The 24,267-nt window shown below is 52.3% G+C and overlaps 5 protein-coding genes and 2 pseudogenes across 5 annotated transcripts; 2 read left to right on the top strand and 5 right to left on the bottom strand.

Annotated features, from left to right (window-relative positions):
- Nucleotides 1-480: 480 nt before the first annotated feature.
- SAPIO_CDS10039 lies at nt 481-792 on the bottom strand (annotated as a pseudogene; the record flags this gene model as incomplete).
- A 564-nt stretch (nt 793-1,356) lies between these two features.
- Nucleotides 1,357-2,605, top strand: SAPIO_CDS10038 (Deoxyribose-phosphate aldolase 2; the record flags this gene model as incomplete). Its single annotated transcript, XM_016783700.1, has 3 exons — nt 1,357-1,547; nt 1,663-2,013; nt 2,089-2,605. 3 exons carry the CDS (start codon nt 1,357-1,359, stop codon nt 2,603-2,605), a joined length of 1,059 nt encoding a protein of 352 aa, XP_016639145.1.
- Nucleotides 2,606-2,923: 318 nt separating this feature from the next.
- Nucleotides 2,924-5,610, bottom strand: SAPIO_CDS10037 (Glucan 1,3-beta-glucosidase; the record flags this gene model as incomplete). The annotated part of the gene is made up of 4 exons (XM_016783699.1): nt 2,924-4,201; nt 4,274-4,384; nt 4,473-5,232; nt 5,333-5,610. 4 exons carry the CDS (start codon nt 5,608-5,610, stop codon nt 2,924-2,926), a joined length of 2,427 nt encoding a protein of 808 aa, XP_016639144.1.
- A 3,572-nt stretch (nt 5,611-9,182) lies between these two features.
- On the bottom strand, nt 9,183-10,538 carry SAPIO_CDS10036 (Lipoyl synthase, mitochondrial; the record flags this gene model as incomplete). Its single annotated transcript, XM_016783698.1, has 2 exons — nt 9,183-9,487; nt 9,575-10,538. The coding sequence occupies 2 exons, from the start codon at nt 10,536-10,538 to the stop codon at nt 9,183-9,185; spliced, it is 1,269 nt and encodes a 422-aa protein (XP_016639143.1).
- Nucleotides 10,539-12,053: 1,515 nt separating this feature from the next.
- On the bottom strand, nt 12,054-12,371 carry SAPIO_CDS10035 (annotated as a pseudogene; the record flags this gene model as incomplete).
- A 5,361-nt stretch (nt 12,372-17,732) lies between these two features.
- SAPIO_CDS10034 (Uncharacterized protein) lies at nt 17,733-18,349 on the top strand (the record flags this gene model as incomplete). The annotated part of the gene is made up of 2 exons (XM_016783697.1): nt 17,733-17,876; nt 17,969-18,349. The coding sequence occupies 2 exons, from the start codon at nt 17,733-17,735 to the stop codon at nt 18,347-18,349; spliced, it is 525 nt and encodes a 174-aa protein (XP_016639142.1).
- A 1,981-nt stretch (nt 18,350-20,330) lies between these two features.
- On the bottom strand, nt 20,331-21,621 carry SAPIO_CDS10033 (uncharacterized protein; the record flags this gene model as incomplete). Its single annotated transcript, XM_016783696.1, has 3 exons — nt 20,331-20,837; nt 20,905-21,195; nt 21,484-21,621. 3 exons carry the CDS (start codon nt 21,619-21,621, stop codon nt 20,331-20,333), a joined length of 936 nt encoding a protein of 311 aa, XP_016639141.1.
- Between the last annotated feature and the right edge of the window lie 2,646 nt (nt 21,622-24,267).

The following is a 24,267-nucleotide window of genomic DNA, read 5'->3' as shown; positions in this document are numbered from 1 at the left end:
AACTCAGCCTCGAGGAATTTAGGTCTTTCGAGGAACGTATCCAGGAAGACGAGGACGTGTACGGTTTTTTCTTAGACAAAGTCCAGTATGTCCTCCCCCCCCCCCCCCCCCCCCCCCCCCCTTTTCCCTTTTTCCCTTCTTACTCTTGTTTCTTTTTGCCCGGTATTTACTCATTTCCTTAGGTACGATTATTTTCCTCGATTTTCCCGCTTTGTCCTACGATACCCAGATAACGTTTCCGAGATTTCCAAAGGTCAAGTTCAGACTCGGATTTCGCAGCAATTATTCTCATTTAGGCGAGGCCAAGACCAACAAGCTGCGGAGTTTGCCCGGAAGGTGGTAGGCAGGGGAAGTGCTCTGAACGTCCTAAAGGAGCAGCAGCGCCACTGTCCGGATTTTTCGTACGGCCGTTACGATGCTGGTGACTCCGGTGTGGTCATTTAAGTTTCCCATTCGCATAAGCGAGTGTATCTACCATACCTAGCCAACGATTATATTCTCGGCTCGAATGGGGCTATCCGAGCGGTCATCGGGATCGATTTTGAATATCGGGAGGAGAAGGGGCTTGAAGCAAAAGTCTTCGTTTGGCGACCAAAACTCGTTGAACGAGAGGGAGTTGTCGCGCTGGAAGCTTCTCTGACGTTCGAAGGTATCTTCCGAGCCGCCGATGGGAGCTTGGCCAATGGGGACCAAACCCTCTCTATCCAGCTCCAGGACTTTGGAAACAAGGCTGCTTGTCCTGGAATCGAAAATATATCCGGGGAGGTCATGATTCCGTTCTCGGAGCTCCATGATTTTGTTCGAATGGCAGAGGAGTTTGAGAGAAGGAGCGAGGCTCTCCGGGACCTGCGCAGGAGCCAGATGTTGGCCCCAGGTGTGAAACGGCTAGTGGGGGTTAGACCACAGCCGGGAGAACCTGATGACCAAGTGCGGTCCCAAGTACTTGAGGACTAAGTCGGCCAGCGGCCTTGCGACAAGGACGCTGATTCTACTCCGAGCAATCGGTAAATTTGCTCTGAAACTAGTAAAGCAAGGAAACGGGCTATCACTTGGAATGGGAAATACAAGTTCCTTAGATGAATTAGTGGACTAGCAACTCCACAGATACTGTCCTGGGAGATTCTCCTGCGACGAAGTAGTCGTCGGAGATACATCAATAACATAAATAGAAGGCGGTGAAGAACAGCTAAATTCTGCCGTCACTTTCTACCCCACAACTAAGCTACCGCCATTTTTTATTTTTCCTCCAGCATATTTTTTTACCAGAGGAGGATCTCTGCAGCAATTTTATATAAAAATACAAAGCGAGTTTTTCAACTCATTTCAGCGTTCAGCCTCTCCAATTGCTAAAATAAGATGTCCCGATTCGAACGAGCCAACAAGGTTAATACATCCAAGACTACACCTACGAAACCAAAGCGCATAGACTCCAAGACTAACATCATCCAGAAGCGCAAGGTCGCTCACGAAGACGAGGAGCCCGGAAAGACAGCATGGAAACCCTCCGCTATGTTTACGCCCATCGAGGGCGGTAGGCAATGGACCCTGTCAGTGGCGTTCGCAGCCAGCGTGCTCAAAGAGTAATTGACGTCTTCAGGCCCCACCCGCTCGCGGCTTCAGGAATCCGCCGTGCTGACTTTGGACATTGGCTGGTTCTATTAGTACCTTCTCCGCCGATCAACAAATCGCCATTCCCGGCCGAATAGGACGCGCTCTCGCGGTCTTCAACGTCGACGAGGTCATCGTGTACGACGATAGTCCTAGGGAGGAAAGGCCTAGGAGGGTCGATCCCGCGAGCTACACCGCCGACACCGACCCCTGCCACTTCCTCTCACACGTCCTCTCGTACCTCGAGACGCCTCCTTTCATGCGCAAGGCGCTGTTCCCGCTTCATCAGAACCTCAGGCTAGCTGGGAAGCTCCCCAGCTTGGACATGCCTCACCATCCGCATCCTAGGGAGTGGATTCCTTACAGGGAGGGTGTGACCATTTCGAGACCAAAGGGCAAGACTGGGTAAGCTAGAATGAGAAATGACAATTGCAATCGCTCCCTTCGCAGAGGAAAAAAAAATCTAACAAATCCACCAAGAACCCTCGTTGACGTCGGCCTCGACGAACCCGTAACAATACAAGACTCAATCCCCCCCAACACCCGCCTAACCCTCCACTTCCCCACCGAAACCACCCTCACCCCCGAAGCCGTCCACCCCTCCGCCCCGCGCACCGAAGGCGGCTACTACTGGGGCTTCAGCGTCCGGCGCAGCGCCTCCCTCTCCTCCGTCTTTACCGAGAGCCCCTACGAGGACGGCTACGACGTCAGTATCGGCACCTCGGAGCGCGGGCAGACCGTCGACCGCGCCTTCCCGCCCGGCAAGATCCCGGACTTCAAACACCTGCTCGTCGTGTTCGGGGGCCCCAAGGGCATCGAGTACGCGGCGGGGAATGATGAGGAGTTAGGGAAGATGCTGGAGGAGGGGACGAGGACGAGGGAGTTGTTTGATTATTGGATTAATGTTTTGCCGAGGCAGGGGAGTCGGACGATAAGGACGGATGAGGCGGTGTTTATTGGGTTGACTGCTTTGGGGAGGTTGTTTGAGGAGGAGTGATTTTTATCTCACTGTTGATTTGCTTGCTTGAGCGTGAGGTTGCGCTTCTAGAGAGGAACGAGGATACCCTGGACCACAAACATTATGAGAGTGCAGTGGACATTTAGCACAATGCGAAAAAGAATCGCCGGTTTTTTCCTCCAAAGAAATACAGTTCCAATTTCCAAGGCAATAAACATTTACAATTATATAAAATAGAAGGAGAAGCTCTCAGCCAAACCCCTATTTCTATATGTACCTAAAAGAGTTCTCTCAACAAAACCCAAAAATACAAAAATACAAAGAAAAGACAATTATATCCTATCCCTTCATTGCCTTTCAAGCATCATGGTACACCGCTATCGTGTCGACGAAGCCGGCAGTGTTATTGCTCGCGAAAGCAATGTCCTCGCCATACCTCGTAATCATCCGCACGGTACCAATGGTGTTGAGGTTGTAAGTGTTGAGACGGGTGGTGCCGCCGGGGGAAGGATGAGTTCCGTTGTGGCCTGGAGAAGGGTGGGTTCCGTTGTGTCCGTGGCCGCCGTGGCCATGGCCGCAGCTGCCTCGCTTCCTGATAGACTTCGACCCTACAACCTCAAAGATCCTCTGCTGACACTCGGTACCCGAGGTAGGCTGGCAGCAATCGGTGCTGTAGTTATTAAAGAACGAATACAACCCGGCACCGAAGATGACCAGATCCTTCGAACCGATAACCCTAAGACCCCAAGCCATCTCGCAAGGGACACCAGCAGGCACACCCGCGCAGCTCTTGGCAAAATCGGGATCCTGGAGGGAAGAAACAGGAGGGAAGGGCACGCTGGCAGGAGGATTGGGCTGATAGTAAGGGGTCTCGGATTGGATCTGGGCCAGGTAGATGTCCCGCGTGTTGACGAACTGGTACTGGTAGAGAACGTGGTGCTCGGATCCCGAACCGCTGATGAAAATGCGGCCCTTCTCGGCCTCGACGAGGATTCCGCGCCCGGCGAAGATGGTGATCTGCGTGTAGTTGGGGTCCTCGAGGTCGTGGTCGGCCACCCAGACCCAGCAGTTCTCGTTGTAGAGGCCTCCGGCGGACTTGGTGACGTGAAGCGAAATGTACGCGGCGATGCACTCCTCGTTGACGACGTTGCTCTCCGTGGGAGTGGTGGGGCACTGGGAGAGCTGGAGGTCCGTCCCCGCGAAACCGCCAATGCGGACGTGAACATCCCACATGCCCGAGGGCTCGCCGGGAGAGTACAGGTTCCACTCGATGAGCTTGGCGCCTGCCGTGGCACCGCGGGTCGAAACGATGGTGTCGGACCACTCGACGCGGCCTTTGTCGCCAGCGTTGCCGACACGGATGACGGCGCGGGGCTTGTTGATGTCGGAGAACTTGGGGCCAGCGCCGACGATGACGGATGCGAGGGCTTCGCCGACGATCCGGGCGCCAGCGGGGATGGTGACTGTGTCAGTGACGACGTAGGTGCCTGCATCGATGAAGGCGACGAGGTCAGTGCCGGCGACGTGGGCGAAAAGGTCGTTGAGAGCGGCGGTGGCATCTTGGAGGCCGTCTCCACTGGCGCCGAAGGTGCGGACGGAGACAAACTTAGAGGCGGGGACGTCGGCATAGGTGGGCTAAAAGGAATGTCAGATAAGGCATGTATATGCAGGGAGAGAAATGTATAGATGAAGAGAATGAATACGGACCTTGGACTTTTCGTAGTACTTGTCGCCGTCGAGGAGAGCAGCCGGGCGAGGGAAGTACTTGCTGTCACTGCCAGTGTAGACCTTGGGTCCCTTGTAGTCATAGAGATGACCCTGAAAAAAAAGTCAGCTCACGGCGTTCTCCGCTGACGGTCTTCTTCACAGACACGCGATTGGGGGCGAAAGGTTTCAAAAAACTTACATCGGCATAACCCTCGATCCAAGTTTGGCCAGCCGAGTCACCAGGAATAACGACACCCTTGGGGCCAGTAAGAATAGTAGTCACGGTATCAAACGAGACATTCTCTAAGACGAGCGAACCCGCGGCCTTGGGAGTAGTGTTATCACCATCTCGCTTGGTCCTGATGGCCTCACCAACCCTCGTGAACTCGCTATCAAGAATGGTAAGAGAAGCAGTGTTGGTATCGACAACATCAATACCGACTTCGCAGTCCTCAACAACAAGCGACTTGTAAGTCCAACCCCAATCCCAAAGCTGGCTGATAGCAGTCTGGCAGCCGTAGAACTGAAGGTTCCTAGCAGTGTACTGCTGGTTGCCCAACCGAGCACCAATGGAACCACCACGGAAAACGAGATCGTTCAACAGGCCGCCGGAACCCTCCTCGATCAACATACCGACATGCTTCGTGCCAGGGGCGGAGGAGAGGCGGAACTCGACGTTGGTGAGAGATGTGGCCTGGGACGAGGGCCAGTGAAGACCGACAGCGTCGGCGGAGGCGGGGATGGCGGTGGTGTCGATGATGATGTTGTGCAGCTGGCGGAAGAAGACATTGACGGCGATCCAGGCGAGGCCATCGGCGCCGTAGCGGTTGCCATCGATGACGCCGAGAGTGGTGGTAGTTGGGAAGTTGGCGGAGGCCTTGATCACGGGGCGGTCGGTCGGGTCGCCGATGATTTGGGTGTAGTAGTAGTCGATGATAGAGTTGGAGACAAGGTAAGTTCTATTGTAAAGGCAGTTAGTGATACTTGGTCTCGGAGATTTCTTTCTGTCTCCATCCCCGGTTTGTGAATAATAAGATTCATGATGAGAGAACGACGTACCCTGGAGGGAAGTAGACCACGGCAGGGGAGGTCGTCGACTGCTTACACTCCTGCGGCGCACACCTGCCACCGGAGCTAATAGCCAGGTTGATGGCTTCGGTATCATCGGTCACGCCATCTCCCACGGCACCGAAATCCTTGACGTTGCGGAAGACCTTATACTCAGGATCAGAATGATATGGCGCCTTGCCCTGGTGAGCAATATCCTCCAACCAGTAGGCAGCGACGCCCCGGACGGCAAGTGTTGCCGCCCAGAAGAGCGAGGTGGACAGACGCATTGCTCGATGATCTGCCTTTCCGATGCGTCTTTGGTTGTCGTGACGCAGCGAGGGGGGGGGGAGAGAGAGAAATAGAGAGAACGACAGACGTGACGAGGAAAAATGAATTCCCTCGTCCAAAAGAAAAAAATGAAGTTCACAAAAAAAAGAATGACGATGCTCCTCGACTAATGTCCTCAAGAGGAGATGTGATGAAGCTACCCCGGTTCAAGACCCGACTTTAAGGCTCCGATGATCTTCTTTAACCTTTTTTTCCACCAAAAACTTCTTCGAGGCCGGGATGGGAGGACAAGTGACGATCACCTTCCAAGGCGGGTAATATTATCACCAGGCGCGAGAATATGTGGGCCAAAGGCAAGTCGAGGAAGATGGCCGATCTCGATCTCGGGCTGAGGATTGAATTGGACCGAGCTCAGCTTGCACGCCACACGTTTCCTACCTCACAAAAAGCAGGACGATATTAGCGAGGGCTTGTATGAACACCCTTGAAAACGAGTGACTGTCCAAAACGGACGGAAGATATTATTAAATGAGCGTGGGTGAGGGAGGATGAAAAATGAATGAAAAGCTGAGTGGGATAGAAATGAAAGACAAGGATTTAGAGAGGACCGAGGGGGGATATTATTAGACTGATACCAGATCCCGGGATGGAGACAGACGCAGGTACATACAGACAAGCAAGTATTAGTGGAGTGAGCGCAGGCGGATGGACTAGGGGCGCTCGGAGGTGGAACCGTGGACCATGGGCGGGAGGGATCAATGGCTCAAAGGTGTCAAAGACATCAAATCCAATCGATCCCACCTGTCTGGTACCTCGAAGATTTGACAGGAAAAAGAAATAAGTTCGAAATACTTTGCTGAACTGGGCTGTTCTTCCTTGATCTCCTGGAACGCGTAGAAGAATGAAGCTGTTCCCGGCTTCTTTTATATTGTGTTCATCACCTTCATCGCACCGCTCGTTTCCCTTCTGTAATGGAGAGTGATGGTATCGCCCAGCATCGCTGCTTGCAATGTGCACTTGCAGCTTGCGCCGTGTCCCTGACGAAAGGGAAGCCATGGACACTTTCATCCTCTCATGAGTTACGATACGAAGAGTCCGGGGTAAGGGACGGCTCCATCACCAGGTCCGAGTGCGCGGTCCAATGCAGGCGATACCACTTGTAATACCCCGAGACCGCGGAATATTACAATTCAGACCTGCCAGAACGGGAAGATACGATGCACGATGATTTCCCATCGAGTACGAAGTACTTCCGCGCCAACTCTGGTAACATAGCCACACCATAAGGCGACGTGATGTGTGCGAATTAGAATATTGACTTGCATCATGCTTTTCTGGCAGAGGTGAACGGGACCCATAGGCAACCTCGACTTCGAAGTTTGCCGCAGCTAGCCTCCTTTTTCTCCCTTGCTCTAGCGCCGGCAGAGATGGAACTTAAACCTGTCTCCGAAAGCAATAAAAGATGCACAGAGTGGGAGAAGGGACGAGACAGAATACTCTCTCAGCAGTCATAACAAGCAAATAGTTCATTGTGTCTGCGTCATCCGAACACAGTTTTCCAGCTTGGAAAAGGGGAGAAGGGAAAAAGTAAGCAGGAGAGAAACACGCGAGAAATTGGGTAGAGCGCGTGCGCGATGCGATCCTGCAGGTGTGGATGCAGCCCAGCCTATGTAAGTGAGGAAACGTGCGCACACAATTCTCGCATGAACGTGCCGCACCGAGTCAAAACTTTGGGAAGTACGAGGGAGTGTATACTTGTAGTATCGAGGCATCCGAGCACGCTCTGCGAGTGATCAAGGGAGCTGGCAAAACGTGGACTGAGTCCGACAACTTCCCTTTGACCCGACATCATCGGAAGGTGGGAAGGCAACAACACCTGATGCCCCGTCAGTCTAACAGTCTAATAACGGCCAAGCAGAAAAAAAAAGGTACGAAGGCCGAGTCGGGGAAAAGAGGAGACGATGGAAGACCAAGACTCAAAAAGAGCAAGCGGACCATGGGGCCGAGGACCAGGATTAACACAAAACAGGACTAGCGCAATCATAATGCCACCACAATGGTCGATGAGTCTCAATGTCCATCACTGAAGAGGGCTGAGGTTAAAATTGCGATCGCCAAAGCGGATGCAGGACAATGGGAGGACGGAGGCAAGGGGAGGGTCGAGACGGCGTCATTGTCGAATAGAGAGTCGCGCCTGCATAAATATTTGCCAGGGGCACCCGGGATTCTGCCGAGAAGAACCCTTGGCTTGACCTCGAGGAAGACAAGCAAAGTACAGTAGCATTGCATTTTGAGCGGTTGAGAAGTTGAGTCTAGTGGAGTGCACTGACATTGACAAGACGGGGTCTGGTGTCAGGTACGGCAAAGGGATCAGGGACCACCGAACCTAAACCGGGCGATAGTGACACCAAGACAGATTCGATCCGCCAGCCGTCGCCACCCAGGTCCAGCCGCCATGCCATTGCGATCTCGACAGTGTTATCCTTCCGCGATTGATTGCCTCCCATGAGATGAGAGAATCGAGATTATACAAATCCGTCACAGAAGAAACATCCCTACTCTCACCAGAAATGACATCAACTGTCGTCTCAGGTTGACTCTCAACATCACCTCATTGACTTGGTGCTGGTGTACTAGTGCCTACGAAGTACATTGAAACACTTCCCCCGTTCCCGCTTCTCAACTGAACCCCCATGTTAGACTTCAGCTCGTTCCCTCCGTCCTATCCATCCTATCCATCTACCTAGCATCGAGTGACACCCTCGCAAGCGCGCTCTGCATACCCAAAAAAGCAAAGTAAGCCTCTCCCGAAAAGCAACTCTCACTCTGCGGCTTGCTGTAATATAGTAGCACTATTATCGTTGAAGGAATCCGAGGGGAAAAGAAGCACATTCGACCCCGATCCAATGTCTGCGACGTGTCTATGTGCCGACCACAGACCCGGTTCCCATCCAATGATTGTCCCTCTTTTCCCATCCTTCTCTGCAGTGCTTACCTGCACATGGCATGAGATTGAATTGGTCCATGAATGGAGGAAAGATATTAAAGAACACACCATTGGAACAAAGTGAAGGAGGGCAGCTACACCAGAAAAGTCCAATGAATGAGAAAAGCGAAGAAACCGACGAAAGGGCCTTCGGCGCTTCTCCCCCGCTCGGCGAGTTCGCGATCCGTGAATCAAGCCGAGCTGAGGCGAAAACCCGCAATCGCGACTCGCGTTATCGCATCCGATCACTCTGACCTTCAAGCTCAAGCTCACCAATTGCCTCGAGATGTAGAAGTGACAGTAACGCGGGGGAGCCCGCGAGAACCAGTTTTCAAGCTGTGTAGCGCGGTAGTAGTAGTCTATGGTGAATAGATTACCTTCCCTCATCGTCCTTGAAAGAGGGGAGGGACAAAATTGCCGAGGAGCGATGATGTAGTTGATCCCCCATCTATCTAGTAGCAGAACCCGAACGCCAGCCCGGGAAAATAAACCGGGCCATACGACAAACCAGAGAAGGAAATATACAGCAGCGGAGGCAGACGCCACCACGGTCCCTTATCGGACCATTCGTCCAAGACAACCCCCTTACTGCTCCTTCACTGACTCGACACCTTGCCCCTCCGCGGCAATGGCCTCGTTCAACTTTTGACCATCAATCGCCTTTTGCCCCGCCCGCTTCTTGAGCACGTTCTCGATGAAGGCCTCGCCCGCCTTGTAGGACGAGCGGACGAGGGGCCCGCTTGCGCAGTACAGGAAGCCCATTTCCATGGCGCGGTCCCTCCACATGTCGAACTCGTGAGGCGGGATGTATTTCTCCACCTTGAGATGGCGCTTCGTGGGGCGCATGTACTGGCCAAAGGTGACGACGTCAACGTCGACCTTGCGGAGCTCTGCAATGGTTTACTTCAGTAAGGAACCGCAACAAAGGGAAAGGGCTGGGGAATAGTAAACAGCCAAGCCGTAAAGGCCGAACATACCTCGTAGAGCATCCATCACCTCATGCTCCTGCTCACCAAGACCAAGCATGATGCTTGTCTTCGTAATGATACCCTCCTTACCCCTAACCCTCTTCACCTCCTCCAACACCTTCAAACTCTGCCTAAACGTCGCCCTCCGATCCCTCACATACGGCGTCAACTCCTCCACCGTCTCGATATTATGCGCATACACATCCAACCCGCTCTCGGCAACAACCCTCACCATATCCAGATCCCCACGGAAATCCCCCGTCAACGCCTCGACGAGCAAATCCGCCCTCTTCGCCTTAATCCTGCGTATCGTCTCCGCGAAATGCCTCGCACCCCCATCCGCCAAATCATCCCGATCCACGCTCGTGAGCACCACATAACCCAGCCCCCACCGGCTCAACGCCTCCGCCACGTGCTCCGGCTCGTGCGGATCCAGCGGGGGGGGCTTCCTGTTCGTCTTGACGCTGCAGAATCGGCAGCCGCGCGTGCACGTGTCGCCCATGAGCATGATGGTCGCCGTCGCCGCGGACTTGCTCGAGCCGCCCCAGCACTCGGATACGTTGGGGCAGCGCGCTTCTTCGCAGACCGTGTGCAGGCCTAGGCCGCGCAGGTCGGCCTTGATCTTCTTGTAGTTGCTGTTGCCGGAGGGGATCGGGGTTTTGAGCCATTCGGGAAGGCGCGTGATGGTCTTCTTGCGGCCGGCGGGTCCGACTTCGGCGGTGCGGAGGGTGTAGGCCTCGGTTGGTGAGAGCGGCGCGGCGGCTGAGGAGGTGCCGACGAACTCGGAGAAGGGCGCTACGGTGGTGTCTTTGAAGTAGGTTGGTCGCCGCGCCTTGGTCTGGCCTGATGGCGCTGCCGTCTCGGAGGGTTCGCCGGGGATGGTTGCGAATGATCGGATGGTCGTGGATGACAAATTCGCTGCGAGAGCTCGCCGGAGCGGCGGCTGCAGGCGTTGGAGCGACGTTGGCGGCATCGTCGATTGATTCTCAAGAGGGAGATTCCGCTGCGGGACGGCGGATTGCAGGTCAATGGTCTTGACAGCCAGCGCCCAAAAGCTCTGGTCGTGGGCGTAGCTATCACAATGCGTGTAAATGGAACTTGATGTGTTGAGGGACCAGCCACGAGATCGTGGTTGAGATTTCAATAAAAATTGGCGAGTCAATGATTCGTCAACGTAAATTTTTGGGGGCCCTGGTTCCCGACGACACCCACTGAATCGGGTATCTCCGGCCTAAAACATTTCCAACTTGCACTGGAATGAAACGGCTCACTCCCCAAGTCGTGATCAATGATGACTAACAAGGGCGTTGCCCAAGCCTGTCTGGGGCCCCATTCCTCTGTTTGCATTGAGTTTAAGCGTTGATTAAGCCTCAACCCCTTTTCAGTAGGTCTAAACGTGACACTGATCTCCGAGGGGATTATCAAGACCATCCGGCGATCTTAGTGCATCTTATAGCTTCAGTTGGAGGCCTATCCATTAAGACGGAGAACATGAAATCACCAAGAAAACGTTTCAACGCCAAAGACTTGGTCCGCCCCGCGAAGGAGACAGACCTCTATATTTGACATCTTCCTACTTGCTATTTTCTACCAAAGAAACACCACCTCCCCCACTCCAAGTATCAAAAAAAAGAAGAAAAGACTCCAATCACACCATTCCCTCGCCTCGCTTTCACTTAAACAATGGCCTTAGAAAACAGAATGGGAAGGGCTAACAAAAAGCCAACATCTCTCAAGCCAAAAGGTCAAAAAGCTAAGGGCTTGAGGATGGGAGAAGAACGTGGTTTCAAGAAGGTAGTATAGTTCAGGGGGTATGAAGAAGTACACAGCGCCATCAAGGGTTCCTTTCCTCTCATTTTTTTCCGGTCCCGCGGTTCGTTCGTTGGTAAGGTGGTCGTGAGGTTTCATGAGCCGACATCACATCCCCATCGAGGGATATGAAGCAGTGGTCCTCGGCCCTCGGCCACTTTCAGGGCGGAATGACGACAAGTCGTCATATAAGAGGCAATGCAGGTAGATTTGGCCAGCCAGGAAACGACCTGTATCGAAAAGAGAATATCCGTCGCTCATCCTTCGATTTGATACAGTCGTCTCCTGGAAAACAGGTTCGCACCATCAAGGCGTGGCGGCCCTCCGATGAGGACTTTTTGAAAAAGAAAAAGGGTCAAAAGGTGAAAAAGTGGGTATTCAAAACGAAGAAGAAGCGAAGATGGGTTTTTGGTTGAACAAAGATGAAAGCGGCCCTTGCTTTTTTTTCCGAGTTCATCGTTGATCTTCGTCAACGTACAGCCCTCATTGTCGTTCATCGTCATGCAGGTAAACAAAGGGAAATAATACTGGATGGACGGATAGGATATTCGGCGTCGATACGGCTCGAGTTCGGGCTGCATCTTCGACCCAAGATCCCTCCCATTAACAACGTCACGCGCCCGTCCCCTTTCAACTTCCTCCTCTCTCTCCCCTCACTCAAGCCGCGTGAACGCGACTTTTACATGAGGGCGATAGCAACCATACCAGCGAAGCCGGCAAAGGCAACGTTAGCGACGTCCAGGACGCCAGCGGCCGAAGAGGACGATTCGGTGGGAGCCTCGCTGGTGGTGGAAGCGGGAGGGCGCACGGTGGTAGAGGCTCCAGCAGGGGCAGACGACGTGATGGTACCGTTGGAGAAGGCAGTCTCGGTGTACTTGCTTAGAGTGACGGTCTTGGTGAGAGTGGTGGTCGAGGTGAGCGTGGTGGTGGTGGTAGCCTCCTGGGCCATGGCAAGCATGGGGAGGATGACGGCTGACACGAGCGTGAAGAGCTTCATCTTGACGGCTAATCCAAAGCGACCTTCTCCTTTCTTCCTTCTAGGATTGGTTTGAGATGAGAAAATGGATCGACTTGGATCGAACTGAAGCGCCAAAAGATCCAAACGATGGATGTTTCTGTTCGTCAAACGTTGGGTTATGTTTCGAGTGGCTTATAAGCGCGAAGAGTTTGTGTGTGTTTTTGAGTGAGTGGTTTCGTGAGAGAGATCTCGAGTATAAGAGTTGCCGGTTATAAAGCAGGTTGTACGATTGGAATGGACTTTGCCAACGAAGCCCTGTGGGTTTGCTCAAAGAGAACAAGTTTTGCGAAAAGAATGGACGGACTTGCGAACTCAGGATCGTGATAGTGAAAGGGAGAAGGAGAATAAGAGGAGGTGTGGACGAAAAGAGAGGGCGAGCAGGGACATGATAATAACAGGCACAAAGCCCACAAGCGCAGGGCAGGAAATGAGAGAGCGGCCGAGATTGTGAAGGGAGGGGGGTGTGGTGCGTGTAAGTAGAGTAGTGCCGTGTGGGAAATTCCTCGAGGAACCAGGGGGTGCGTGCTTTGGTGTCGCAATAGGTTTGGAGGGGGTGTCTCGATGGACGGGTGAGAAGAGGTGGTCCAACCAGGCGAAAGCGAAGGAGAAATTGGGCTTTGGAAGCATTTTTTCCCTTCCCTCTCGTCTCGATGCGAGCGTACCACCCTGTGCCAAAGTCGCGAAGATGGGCGGGCGTTGGCCGAGGGTGGTGCCGACTTTGCTCGAAGACGCTAATCCTGAAGGAGCAGCCTGAGCCTTTCTCATGGTCCGTCCGTCCGTTCTGTATCCTGTATCCACAGCAGCCACAGTCTGGGGGTCTGGCGACCATGCGAGTTTGAGAAGAAAAGGAAAAAAGTCGTCTCCTCACTTGACTTAGACTAAGTACATAATAGTACTTCTATATGGCTCTTTTAGTGGCAGTTTTAACCAGAGACAAGCAGACGAGGATGTACATGATTGTACTCTATTAAAGTCAGTGCCGGGATGCCTTGTCAGAAGGTGGTCTCCAGTGTTTCCACGAACGGAAGAATAGCCTCGGTGTCATTAGCCAGCAGCAGACAAGCTTTCACGCCCGAGAGTCCTTCCGAGGCCGTCGTCGAGATCAATTGATGCGCAACAAAGTATATAGATCTACATCTCCACTAGACAACGGCGGCAAATATCGTTGAAATGAGCAAATCAATGGGTCTTCTCGATGGACCGATCTACACCATCTAGTATTGATTGGTATCCACCGACGACCGTTGCACTCTGATTGAGATAGAGTAGTGTATTGAGCGTAGTGGAGTGTGCGTGTGCGCTCTGGTGGCTGCGACTGACCAGTGCATGTACACTACACTATTTCCATAGTGGCGTGGGAGGCAAATCCAGAGCATCCAGGTCCTTTGCGCTGGCGCCATCGCCGTCGCATCGCTCATCTTCTACCAACACTGGAAATATGAATTGGGGTTCTGCGAAGCAGATAAAATAATATAATAGAGGCGATGACGGCAGCTCTATCGATCTGTCCACCGAGGGCCTGGTTCCCCGAGGCGCGACAGAATCGATTATTTCTCGTCGATGAATCGCAGGTCGAACAATCTTTATCTGCGCCTGATAGCGCAAAGACATTGCACATTATCTCGACCATCCCACCTTCCGCAAATTATCGCAATTCTTCTCTCGTCTCGTGGGGTGGACAGTGGGCCACCGATGCTATGCTGTGTGTGTTAAGGTGTAACTGACAAGGGTTCAGGCCCAGCCAAGGGGGGGGCAACGGGGGACCAGAAGAGATCCATATCCAAGGGGCTTAATGGTCTGGTGGACACTTTTTTTCACGGTACTTTGTCCCTGTAAAATGAGCAACAGGCACTTAAAGACCTTAAAGAGCCCCGCTAAGTAAAATCTGGGGTTCGCTTGGTCGATTCGGTCGTCGCAAGTGTTCTCGTCTCGTTCGAAATCCCTGTCGAGAGTGGCCATCGTGAGAGGTGCGCAATTTCCAGATCCACTTTTTTGGTTGATTGGCTTCTCGCATCTTGCAATTGAATGGTCCGTTCGATGGGATGTGCGCTCGGGTGATGGATGGTGAGTGATGGACGAGACGGGTGATGGGGTTGTCGGAGGATACATTTGAGGTACACTGAAGAAATCGGCGAAACGTGCGTGAGCCGAAGGTACCTTGCAAGGCACTCGATCAACCTGGATACTTCGCCGTGTACCTCAGTACGGAGTACACACCTCTTCTTACTTCGTCCATTACGCTACACTGCTCCGTACGTGTGGCCCGTTGAATTACACTTCCCCCGTTCCTGCATTCTCGTGCCTGGCGCCAGACCGAATAAGGTGAAATCGTCACATCCGTTCCTGGCACCAGGCACCATCGAAGTTGGCACCGGGGCGTACTCGTCAAAACTTTGGAAGGTCTCAGAATCCGGGCGGTCGACGAAGCGGACAAAGAATGGATCCTCGGCGGTCTGTGGTGTCTGTGGTGAAATAAGGTCATGGTTGATGGACCAACGAATTTACAGAGTCTGTCCAGGGGTGTTACGGTTTAATGCTCCTTGACTCTTCGCCGACTCAAGTGTGCAAGCCAGAGAGAGAGCAATGAAGCCCAAGATCACCCCCCGCCACATGGACCATTGCCATTCGCGCCACGCGATCTTGCGCAGTCAGACTCGAGTTGACATGCCAGGAAGGCGACATCACAAAGAACACCCCAAGATCAGATATTTACTAGAACTGCCATGGATTTCCAGGAATACCATTGATTGATCCCACTTTGATTTACATCGCTCCCGCCATGCATTCCATTGACCGACTCCGGGTCATCTCACTCTTTCAAATCTTCCGCTCTTTGCCTTTTCTCCCGATGCCGCGTCCCCCATGCCTTGGCGGCTATTTTATCCAAATTGTTTCAGTTCCCTGCAATCGCGGCCTGTTGATGAGGCTATATACTACGGCCGGGTGTGCCTCCAATCAAGGTCAAGAAATGGAGTGAGGAAAAAAATCCATTCGCTTCTTTGTGTGCTTTTCTTAGTATTAGTCTTGCTGCGTCTGTACGCCTAGCCGACATTCCCCGGGTTGCCACGCCACACCCCCAGTATTATTCTTCCTTTCAGACGTGCAGATGGAATGTCAGCTTGCATCACCGCACGTCGGACTGACCTCGTCCTCGGTAAGACAAGCGAAGTGTGAAATAAATAGCTTTTTGGGATTCTCACGACAGGTGTATTTCTCCTGTTCGAGCGGGAGCCTGCTTATCAGATGAGAACCATGGGTGGCGGTGAGAATCCTATGATCCGTCTTACCACCCAAGAGCTACTTCGTAGCGTGTGAAATGCAAAGTTTTCATGGGACCCGGACCCAAGAATAGCCTGGCTGCCTGGCTATTACTTCATAGTATCTACCGCACCCCATGCTCTCAGCCTTCTAAGCCACCGACCTGGCCCCCTCTAGAACCCAACTATCTCGTTAGGGCATCCTTCGACGCCCACCCATGTGGACTCGGTTGTTTCAACGGGTGCTAGCTTCTTTGCGGGACGCTGCTGGGCAGAGCAAGGATGAAGCTCAGCTCTCGAGGCTGTGGTGTCTCGGCGAAAAGGCTCTATCCATCTTCGTATTAGCGGAAGCCGACAGTAATGTCGCCATTCCCACGCTTCGAACACAAGCCCCCGTGGGTCACAAAGGAAACGCCAATCCGCAGCCGCCCATATCATTCGAACCAGGGCATGGCTTGAACGCGAGGACACGATTCCAGTCTCACAGGTAATAAATGCAGAGCAGCCAACTCTGCAGTCTCCCGAAAGCCCAACATACAAGTACACCATCTCCTTGCCTGGCGATCCGAGTCTCTCCGAGGGTCCTTCGCGCAATATATTCCCCAGCCCGGGGCAACGGCAGTTCTTATTGCGGACAATCTCAACAGCTCGCAGTCTGAGATAATGTAAAAGCCCCTCCTTTAAAAAAAGAAAAAAGACCTCGACAGAATAATTCTGCGGGATATCCGTGGCCCGGTGCACAGCCGCCATGCGTTTCGCCAAGATCTGCTTGCTTTCTACTCCCCGGAGCGCCACAGGCTATTGTTGTCTTACACTTGAGTCAGGAATACCATGCAGAAATCGAAAGTAGGATGGGGGCCGACTCGGTTCGAGGAGCTAGCCTGTTGTGAAAGTCCTTCCCTATGGAGATATTAGAAGTTGGAGGGAACTACTGGGGGGATATCCATCTCCATTTTGGCACCGGCGAGACAAGTAGCTTGGACCGTACCATTTTCGTCATGACAGAGGGCGGATCTCATCTTTGAATCGTGAAGCAACTTATATGTGCCCCTCCAGCACGGTGCAGTCATTTCTTCTGTGGGCAGTTGCTTTTGCGCCTGTCTTGTATCCCCCATCGCCATCGCGTACGTGATTATTAGGAGCAGCACGGGCATCGCTTAGTAGAAGACGGGTTCTGGAGTGACGCAGAATGACTCGGTCGCGGATAACCTCATTTCCCAGTGTTATCTCAGGCCTAGAGATAGATATGGGCTCAACTTCTGGTATGCCGCCTCCGTCGACAATGTCTTACTTTTATCCCAATCATTTCCTTGGGGGGTTTTAAAGCCACCTGCTTATCTTTGATATTGCGCTGTTGGTTGCCAGTTTAGGGCCAACGAGCCTCGTGTACCTGTGTAGTCCTCGATTCCAGACGACACACGTTAAATCTACAGTGGTTACTTTGAATTATATTCAAGGCTCTTTTTCGAGAATATCAGCCTTTCGATAAGTTATATTTCCCTAAATTGGTGGTTCACTATGAAGTTAGGCATGTCGTCTCTGGCTCCTCAAGATGGGCCCTGGAGTGTAAATGGGGATCTCCTCGTTCTGAGCCCAGATACTCCTGTCCCGCTGCTCCAGTCGACCAACCAGGCAATGTGAAACCCATGATAGGGCAAATAATACATACACCGGAATCTCGTGTTACCGACGAGGGAAGAGGTAATTTCTTCTTAAGCCCTCAAGAGCCTGTATCAGTCAAGGTGGCATCCGCGATGTTGATCAATAATTCTGGTCGAGTCGATGTGCACGGACCAAACGGGCCGTCGGTGGGCGTTCGTCATTGTTGACTTCACTTCATCTCCTCCACCAAACACCAAACCGCGACAAAACAACGACCACTCTCCAACGTAAATCCTCCACGACTACCATCGCGAACGTCCTCACTCCCTACGAAAAGGCACCATCAGTCGGCAGAATCAGATTTTGATAGCCCCATTCAACAAGTCCGCGCGATTCCCTGTCCAAGCGACCGAGCGGTGCCCCGCCGGGCCCAAACCACCACCCCTCCCTCCACATTCAACCACCGCCAGCACAAAACAAAATGTCAAGCCAAAATATTGCAACATATAACGACTGCGTCACCTCCCTCCGCACCTCCCTCAACTTTCTCGAATCCTCCGTCGAAACCCTCGGCAACGGCGTCTCCGACTTCCCTCGCCTCATCACCATCCTCAAGACCGTCCGCGTACGTTTCTCTCCTCCCAGATCGAATACCACCCTATCAGAAAAGCAAAGAATATTATAGAAAGAGCATAAAACTAACGCAACACATAACAGCACTACGAACTCATCCCCCAACCCACGCTTGCCGCCGCAGAAGCTTCTCTCCGCGACGAAATAGGCCCGTACATTTCCCTCCTCCTCGACCGCGCCGACCGCCAGCTCCAGCGGCGAGAGAGACGCATAGAGACGCTGAAGGCCCGCGCCGAGCTCCAGCATGGTCGCCTGGCGGAAGGTTCTTCTTCCTCCTCCTCTTTAGGCAATAAGACGAGACGAGGGGCGGCCGCGTCGGCGACGGGCAGGAAGCTCGGAGGAGATGAGAAGTTCAGGGCGAGGGTTATAAGACAGAAGAAGGAGGCGTTAAAGTACAGCGTAGAGAGGTTAGAGTTGGAGGTATTACAGAAAGAGAGGGAATTAAGAAAGAGGCTAGACAGTTAAAATATCAACTATCACTAACAAGATATCATCCTCAATCACACCAGCAAATCGTTTATACAACGGCGCTCTATACATCTTCCTCTCAAGAGATATGAACGAAATTAACTTATAAAAGTAGATGAAAAAAAAAACCCTTTCCCCAACTCCATCCTTCTACCCCAATGCCCCTATCATCGGGGGCCTTGCGGGGCTGATCGGCTAGGAAATCCTGTTCTAGCTACTTTACGGTAAGGGAAATCCCTTCTATGGCATACCTAGCTAGGAATAATTGGGCGCCCATTGATGGTAGATGCGTCAGGCGCTGGAGAGAGCCGAGCTTCCGCTTTGAAAAATCCGGTGCCCGCGTTTTTGCACGAGGCGTGGATCGAACCGGTGAGGTGCCGGAGGGATCGTCAACCGTGGGTGGTTACCGAATAAGCCAAGCTTTCACTGACTAAGGGTGATGGCTTGCTCCCGAGATTCCATATATATATATGGCTATTGAGACCGGTTTGAGGGAGGCGGGAAGAGGGAAGGTGCTCCCGTCGATGTTGGCTAGGTGGGAGGAGTGAGATTGCTCCTGCGGGACTTGGTAGACAATGAGCAGCCGTGACCAGGGGTTGGATATCCATCGGTGGCCCTGCTCATACACGTATCGCTGTCACCGGCTAGAGACACGATACCAACATCTTTCCTTCGATACCTGAAGTTTCCAGGCCTATCCAAGGTCTCCTGCTTGACTTTGACCACTCACTTCTCACTCTCCCCCGTTCCCTTCGCCGTGGCCGGTATCATCGCAATCTACACAGTTCTTATCATCGTCCTCGTCACCCGAGATCTCAACCAACCCCCATCCGTCCTTCCTAGAAAAATGCAGCCCACTTCAACAGTTTTCACACACCTCATCGCTGGACTGTTCATCAGTCAATAACCAGGTGCTGTTTTATCTGGAGGAACTAGAGCCTTCATCGGAATTAGTTCGCATTCTCATTTTCCGCCAAGTCTTGGCTCATCGTCACTCGTATCAAGCCAAGAAGGGCAAAAAGTTCTACTCACATTCGGGTGGTTTGATGCCGGAATCCCTCGTATGTGGAAACGTCGTCGTGCCTTTGGAATGGAATCGATGCATCCGTATAAGCTTATTTCTCTTTTGACCAAGAGAAGGGCGCCTTTCACACGGCCCGGGTGGTTCTTCAGAATCTCTTCCGTGCGTTATTCTTATCTCCGTTCCCCTTCCCCTGCATATAAAAGATGAAGGCCCTCTTGACTGCACCAATTGCCGTGTGACCGGTGCTTAACCCCGATTGTCATAGCGGCCGTCGATTTCGAAGATGATGGGAGAAGCGGTTAATGGGGTCGTGGAAGACACCATAGTTCTTTTGAACGTATATCACGGAAACTTGCGCACATACAGGAACAAGACCAGACTACTGAAACGCAAAGGTCGTCGGTAATGAGTATGTAGGAATGAATACAGAGAATGGTGTACTAAGGAAACAGTGGCTTGAAGCGGCGTGACGACCAGGCCACAGCAAAAGTATGACGATTCACCCAGTGCCAGAGATGACGAGTGGGCTCAAACTTGGATTCGAAAAGCATCGTTATGTTCTTTGCATGTTTACCCAGATATACGCCGTTGATAATAATAAAGAAATACAGCTCACAATCCCACGTTGCCTACCCTATCGACTCCCTCCCGGGCTGTTGGTATCATCTCCTAAGACGTCGGGATGTTCGTCCCCCCAACAGAAATCATAGAGCGGATATAGCCCATTAATCGTTTGAGAGCGGCCGCAACAGTAATCCCTTTTCCAGCGCCCCCACCGGACAGAAGAAAAGAACAATAAAAGAGAGGAAGAATCAAGACAATGATCGAATTTTGAAACAGAAGAATATGTCAAGAAACCACACTCTGGCGAACACACGCCCCGAGTATAGAAGAAGTAATGTTAGAACAAAAGGAAACGGATCAAGTCATTACAGTATCGACCGTAGTCGTAGTTCATAACAGGATGAGATAGTTGCTTGGCGCGATGCCTGTCTCTCCGTTCTCCTTCCGCGCCTGCCACCACCTTCCGCTCACGTCGCTCACTTCGAGGATCTCGTGCTTCGAGAACGAAATTTCGTTGGCATCGTCGGGGTTCGCTTCGTAGCTGTAGATGGCCTTGGCACGGTAGGGGTACTCTGTTGGGGGTACCACTTCGGTGTCGGCACCGCTGGCGGTGGGGCCACCCTTCACGGTGCTGTTACCAAACGTGGGAGGGATGGTGGACGTCCGGGCGACGCTCGTCATGCCAGCGACAGGGGACGGGTTCTCAAAGCCGTTCAGCTGAGCCGAAGTGTACATCTGCGGAGGTTGAACCGAAGTCGAAGTCTCGGGCCTTGCCATGCCACCATAACCATTGATAGGCGGCCTGTTCATGGTGGATTCCTTGGCTAGGGCGAACGAGTCGAGGTAGGCGCGGGGAACAGCGGAGGGGGCCGATCCAAAGTAGAAGATCCAGACAATCTGACCCAACTGTTAGTGGAAAAAAAAACCTACACTTCGAAACCTGTCACCCCACTCAAGAACGTACCTGAACCATCGACAAAAGGATGAAACCAGCGGCCGTGGCCTGGAAAGAGGACATGGGGGAGAAGATGAGGAAGTTGACTGAAGAAGAGGAAAGGATAAGTCCAGCGGCGAGGTATCCGACGACGGCGACATGGTAAGTTTGAATCGTATCGGATGCAACAACAACGAATATTCCTAGTATCAGGAAGAGAATGTAGACGGTGGACCACCACGCGAATGGTGGGAAGTTTCGAGTGCCATTTACTTGGATCTGAGCTATAACACCTCCAATGAAGGACACTAGCCAGGCAAGCTATCGAGACTCAGTTAGCGATTTCATCCAGTGGTTGCATGCTCTAATATGCCCATCGGTAGAGTGAAAAGGGGTCGCGAGATTTGTATGTCTTTCGTCGACTTTTGAGGGACCCCCATCCTAGAGCTGCACTTGGTGCTCTTCTTGACAACCCGAGCATCCTCTCGATAGTGGTAGGCAACATTGGGGCGGCGAGAGGGCTGACAAGTTCGGCATGGCGTGGTCGATCGATTGGCGGTAGGCAATTGACGATAAAAAGACAAGACAAGAAGCATCGATGCTACTTACAATTGAAATAGAGATCGTGGCGAGGGCGAAGGGGTCGCCAATAATGTTGGCCATGTTAATCCCCTTACGCCCATATTGGACACGCGAAGTTTCCATTTTCTTGAGCGATGGGGAGTGTAGGGAACCGTAAGAGGGCATAAGGGCCGGTTCGACTTCTCTTTCAGTTGATGTAGATGTCGGAGGTGGGCGGCGCGGGAGAATTAAAAGGGCCTCGTTGTTATATTCTGATCCGGGGTTTGGGGCGAGAGATGGGTGAGTCTGGGCTATAACCGTGATCGACACTTAGTTTCAGGCGACCGTCGCGCTTCTAAAACATCTGCGTCGTTCGATAATAACGGGCGGTGGATATCGTCAGAAAGGAAGTCTCGGAGCCGGTCGAAGAGTAATTTCCCTTTTATCGTTCGCTTATGCTTGCTTGCGTGCTGGATTTTCTTTTTCCTTCACAAAAGTCGACAATTCGATAGGACGACTATAAGGGGTGATCGGCCTGGTCTGCACGAGTGAACTCGACGGCTTCGTAATTCTTTTCTCTTTGGTTATTTACTGGAGTTTTGAGTTGGATAAAAAGGAGCGACTGCAGTTGGTAACTGGCTGGAGATCTTTTGGTGGTTGGGTACGGGAATGGTAAAATGGGATTTAAAACAGGGCAGGTTGAAAAGAGTGGTGGAAAGGAGGGGATGGGATGGGTGAGACAGGTGGTTTTGTGGTTTTTGGTTGTTTCGAGGGGGCGTTTCGGCAGTCACAGAACGGCGGCTTGGCCAGCAGCGCTGCGGACTTCTGGGGGATCTCTGGCCGCGTAATGAACAGGAATATCGTCAGGATCGACGACAGAAGAATAAACAATCTACGAAAGTAAAGAAGAGAACGGATCAAACGTTCGAAAAGACAAATGAGAAGAAGAAAGGCAAAGGGGAAATGAGGACAAGAGGACTGGAAACCGAGGCGAGGGTCTACTTCGTACTTCGTAGAGGAGGGAGCGAAAGGATAATTGAGGAAAGGTAGAGGGGAGAAAAAGTGGCGACGTGGAACGGGGTGGAGATGAGAGATGAGGAGATTGATTGGGGGTGGTTCCTTCTCTTCCCCTACCTGCTGAGGTACTTGATGGGAACTGCGCCTCGCCCACCATACGAAGAAGGCCAGTGTAATCAATTAATGGTCGAAAACGGAAGAATAGATGAAATGGAGGACGCGACTTCTCGTCCAGCGTGGGGATGAAGATGGACCAGGGAGTGGATGGCAGCAAATGTCCGAGTCCCGTCGCTAGGAGTACACTACGAAGCACGAAGTACTTCGTAGTAGTAGCGTTATTATCGTTTTTGACTGGTAACGGTACCGCCCCGTAGGGTACACCGTAAGCCCTGTGAAGGGAGGCAGGTATGACCCGCCTAAGGGAGCAAGCCTGGTTGGTCGTGGGCAGCCCAGTCCCTCTCGCGTGTCCGTTTAGCTTAAAACTAGATTAGTTTAGACGGTCTGGTAACCAGAACGGGTCCGAGGTGCTCCGTAATTATGTCTACCCAAATATTACGAGGGAACTACCTCTGTATCTCCCAGGGTATTGCAGAACGCTCTTCCACTCTTGATCAGGCAAGTTCCCTCAATTCCATCAGCAATGCTAAGATTAAGCACATCAGAGATTGTCAAATTTGTACATCTCGGTACCCTTCTCCGCTCCGTCAGAACAGTATGAAGGATGTCAATTTGATCATTCAACAACATTCGCAAACTCAATTTACAGTCCGCGTGCTTTTTGTGTGGAGACTCCTTTCGTAGTGTAGCGTACACTACCGCTTGACAGAAGGCTCTTCTCGAGATGCCGACTGTTCCTGCTGGTTCCTGAGCCAAGTGGGGGAGAAATAGAGTCCGGTTCACGATCAGGTGCTCTCGACAGAAACTTACTCCGTACGAAGTACTTTGTTCGACCTTTGATGTGATGACGACGAACTAGGGGGTGGTTGTCCCCAGTCGACACGACGCCATTTTTAAAGTGGATGTCAAGGGGTCGATGCTCCATGCGGAATGCGACTGAACGAAACACAAAACGCCTAAAGAAGCCTCCGTCGTGCCTTTTCCATTGACGGTTTTCGGCAATCTAGTGCACAACCGGAACCAGAACGACCCACGTATTTTCATCGGACTCTTCGAGGCCCGACCAGCGTCGTAATGCTTGGATAGTGTAGTGTTCTTCATCCTCTCACTAACTAATATTCCACGCTCACATCTGACAAAGAAATCCGCAACGATGTTCCCCAGGTATCCTATCCCTATCAGTTTTCGCGGGCCCCACATCTTGAAACGACGGGCAACTGGGCCAGCTCCCGTATTGGCTTTTGCTCTTTACTTCACACTTTGCCAATTGTTATCTGCCCACCATCGCATCCTCGGATTACAGTAGCGCTGCAAGTCGATTTGGGGCTTCCGAATGAGTAGAATCGGAATCGGTTGGTTCTCCCAAGATGTACTCCCAAACATCAATACTACAGTACCACCGTTCCTCCCGTTCTGTCTAGAGAAAAAAAAAGACACTGATCAATGAAGTAATATTGGTCGAACTAACTGCTGGTCTGGCCAGCCAAGCGAGTGGTCGGTGCGATCTTGACGCCCTGTGCCGACTGGGGAAAGGGGCCTATCATTGATAGGCTAAAGATGAATCCATATCAGCCTGCGCGTCGTGAACGGACCAGATCTTCAGTTCTAGAGCAAAAGAATTGGATAGAAACCATCGGGCCAATTGTAGCTTCCGCTTCTTCTTAGGAGATCCTGTCTTTTCGTCTTCGAGACAGAGGG

This window comes from Scedosporium apiospermum (assembly GCF_000732125.1).
Source record: "Scedosporium apiospermum strain IHEM 14462 chromosome Unknown SEQ_SAPIO_0154, whole genome shotgun sequence".
Taxonomy (NCBI): domain Eukaryota; kingdom Fungi; phylum Ascomycota; class Sordariomycetes; order Microascales; family Microascaceae; genus Scedosporium; species Scedosporium apiospermum.
This window is presented reverse-complemented; position numbering and strand designations above follow the sequence as displayed.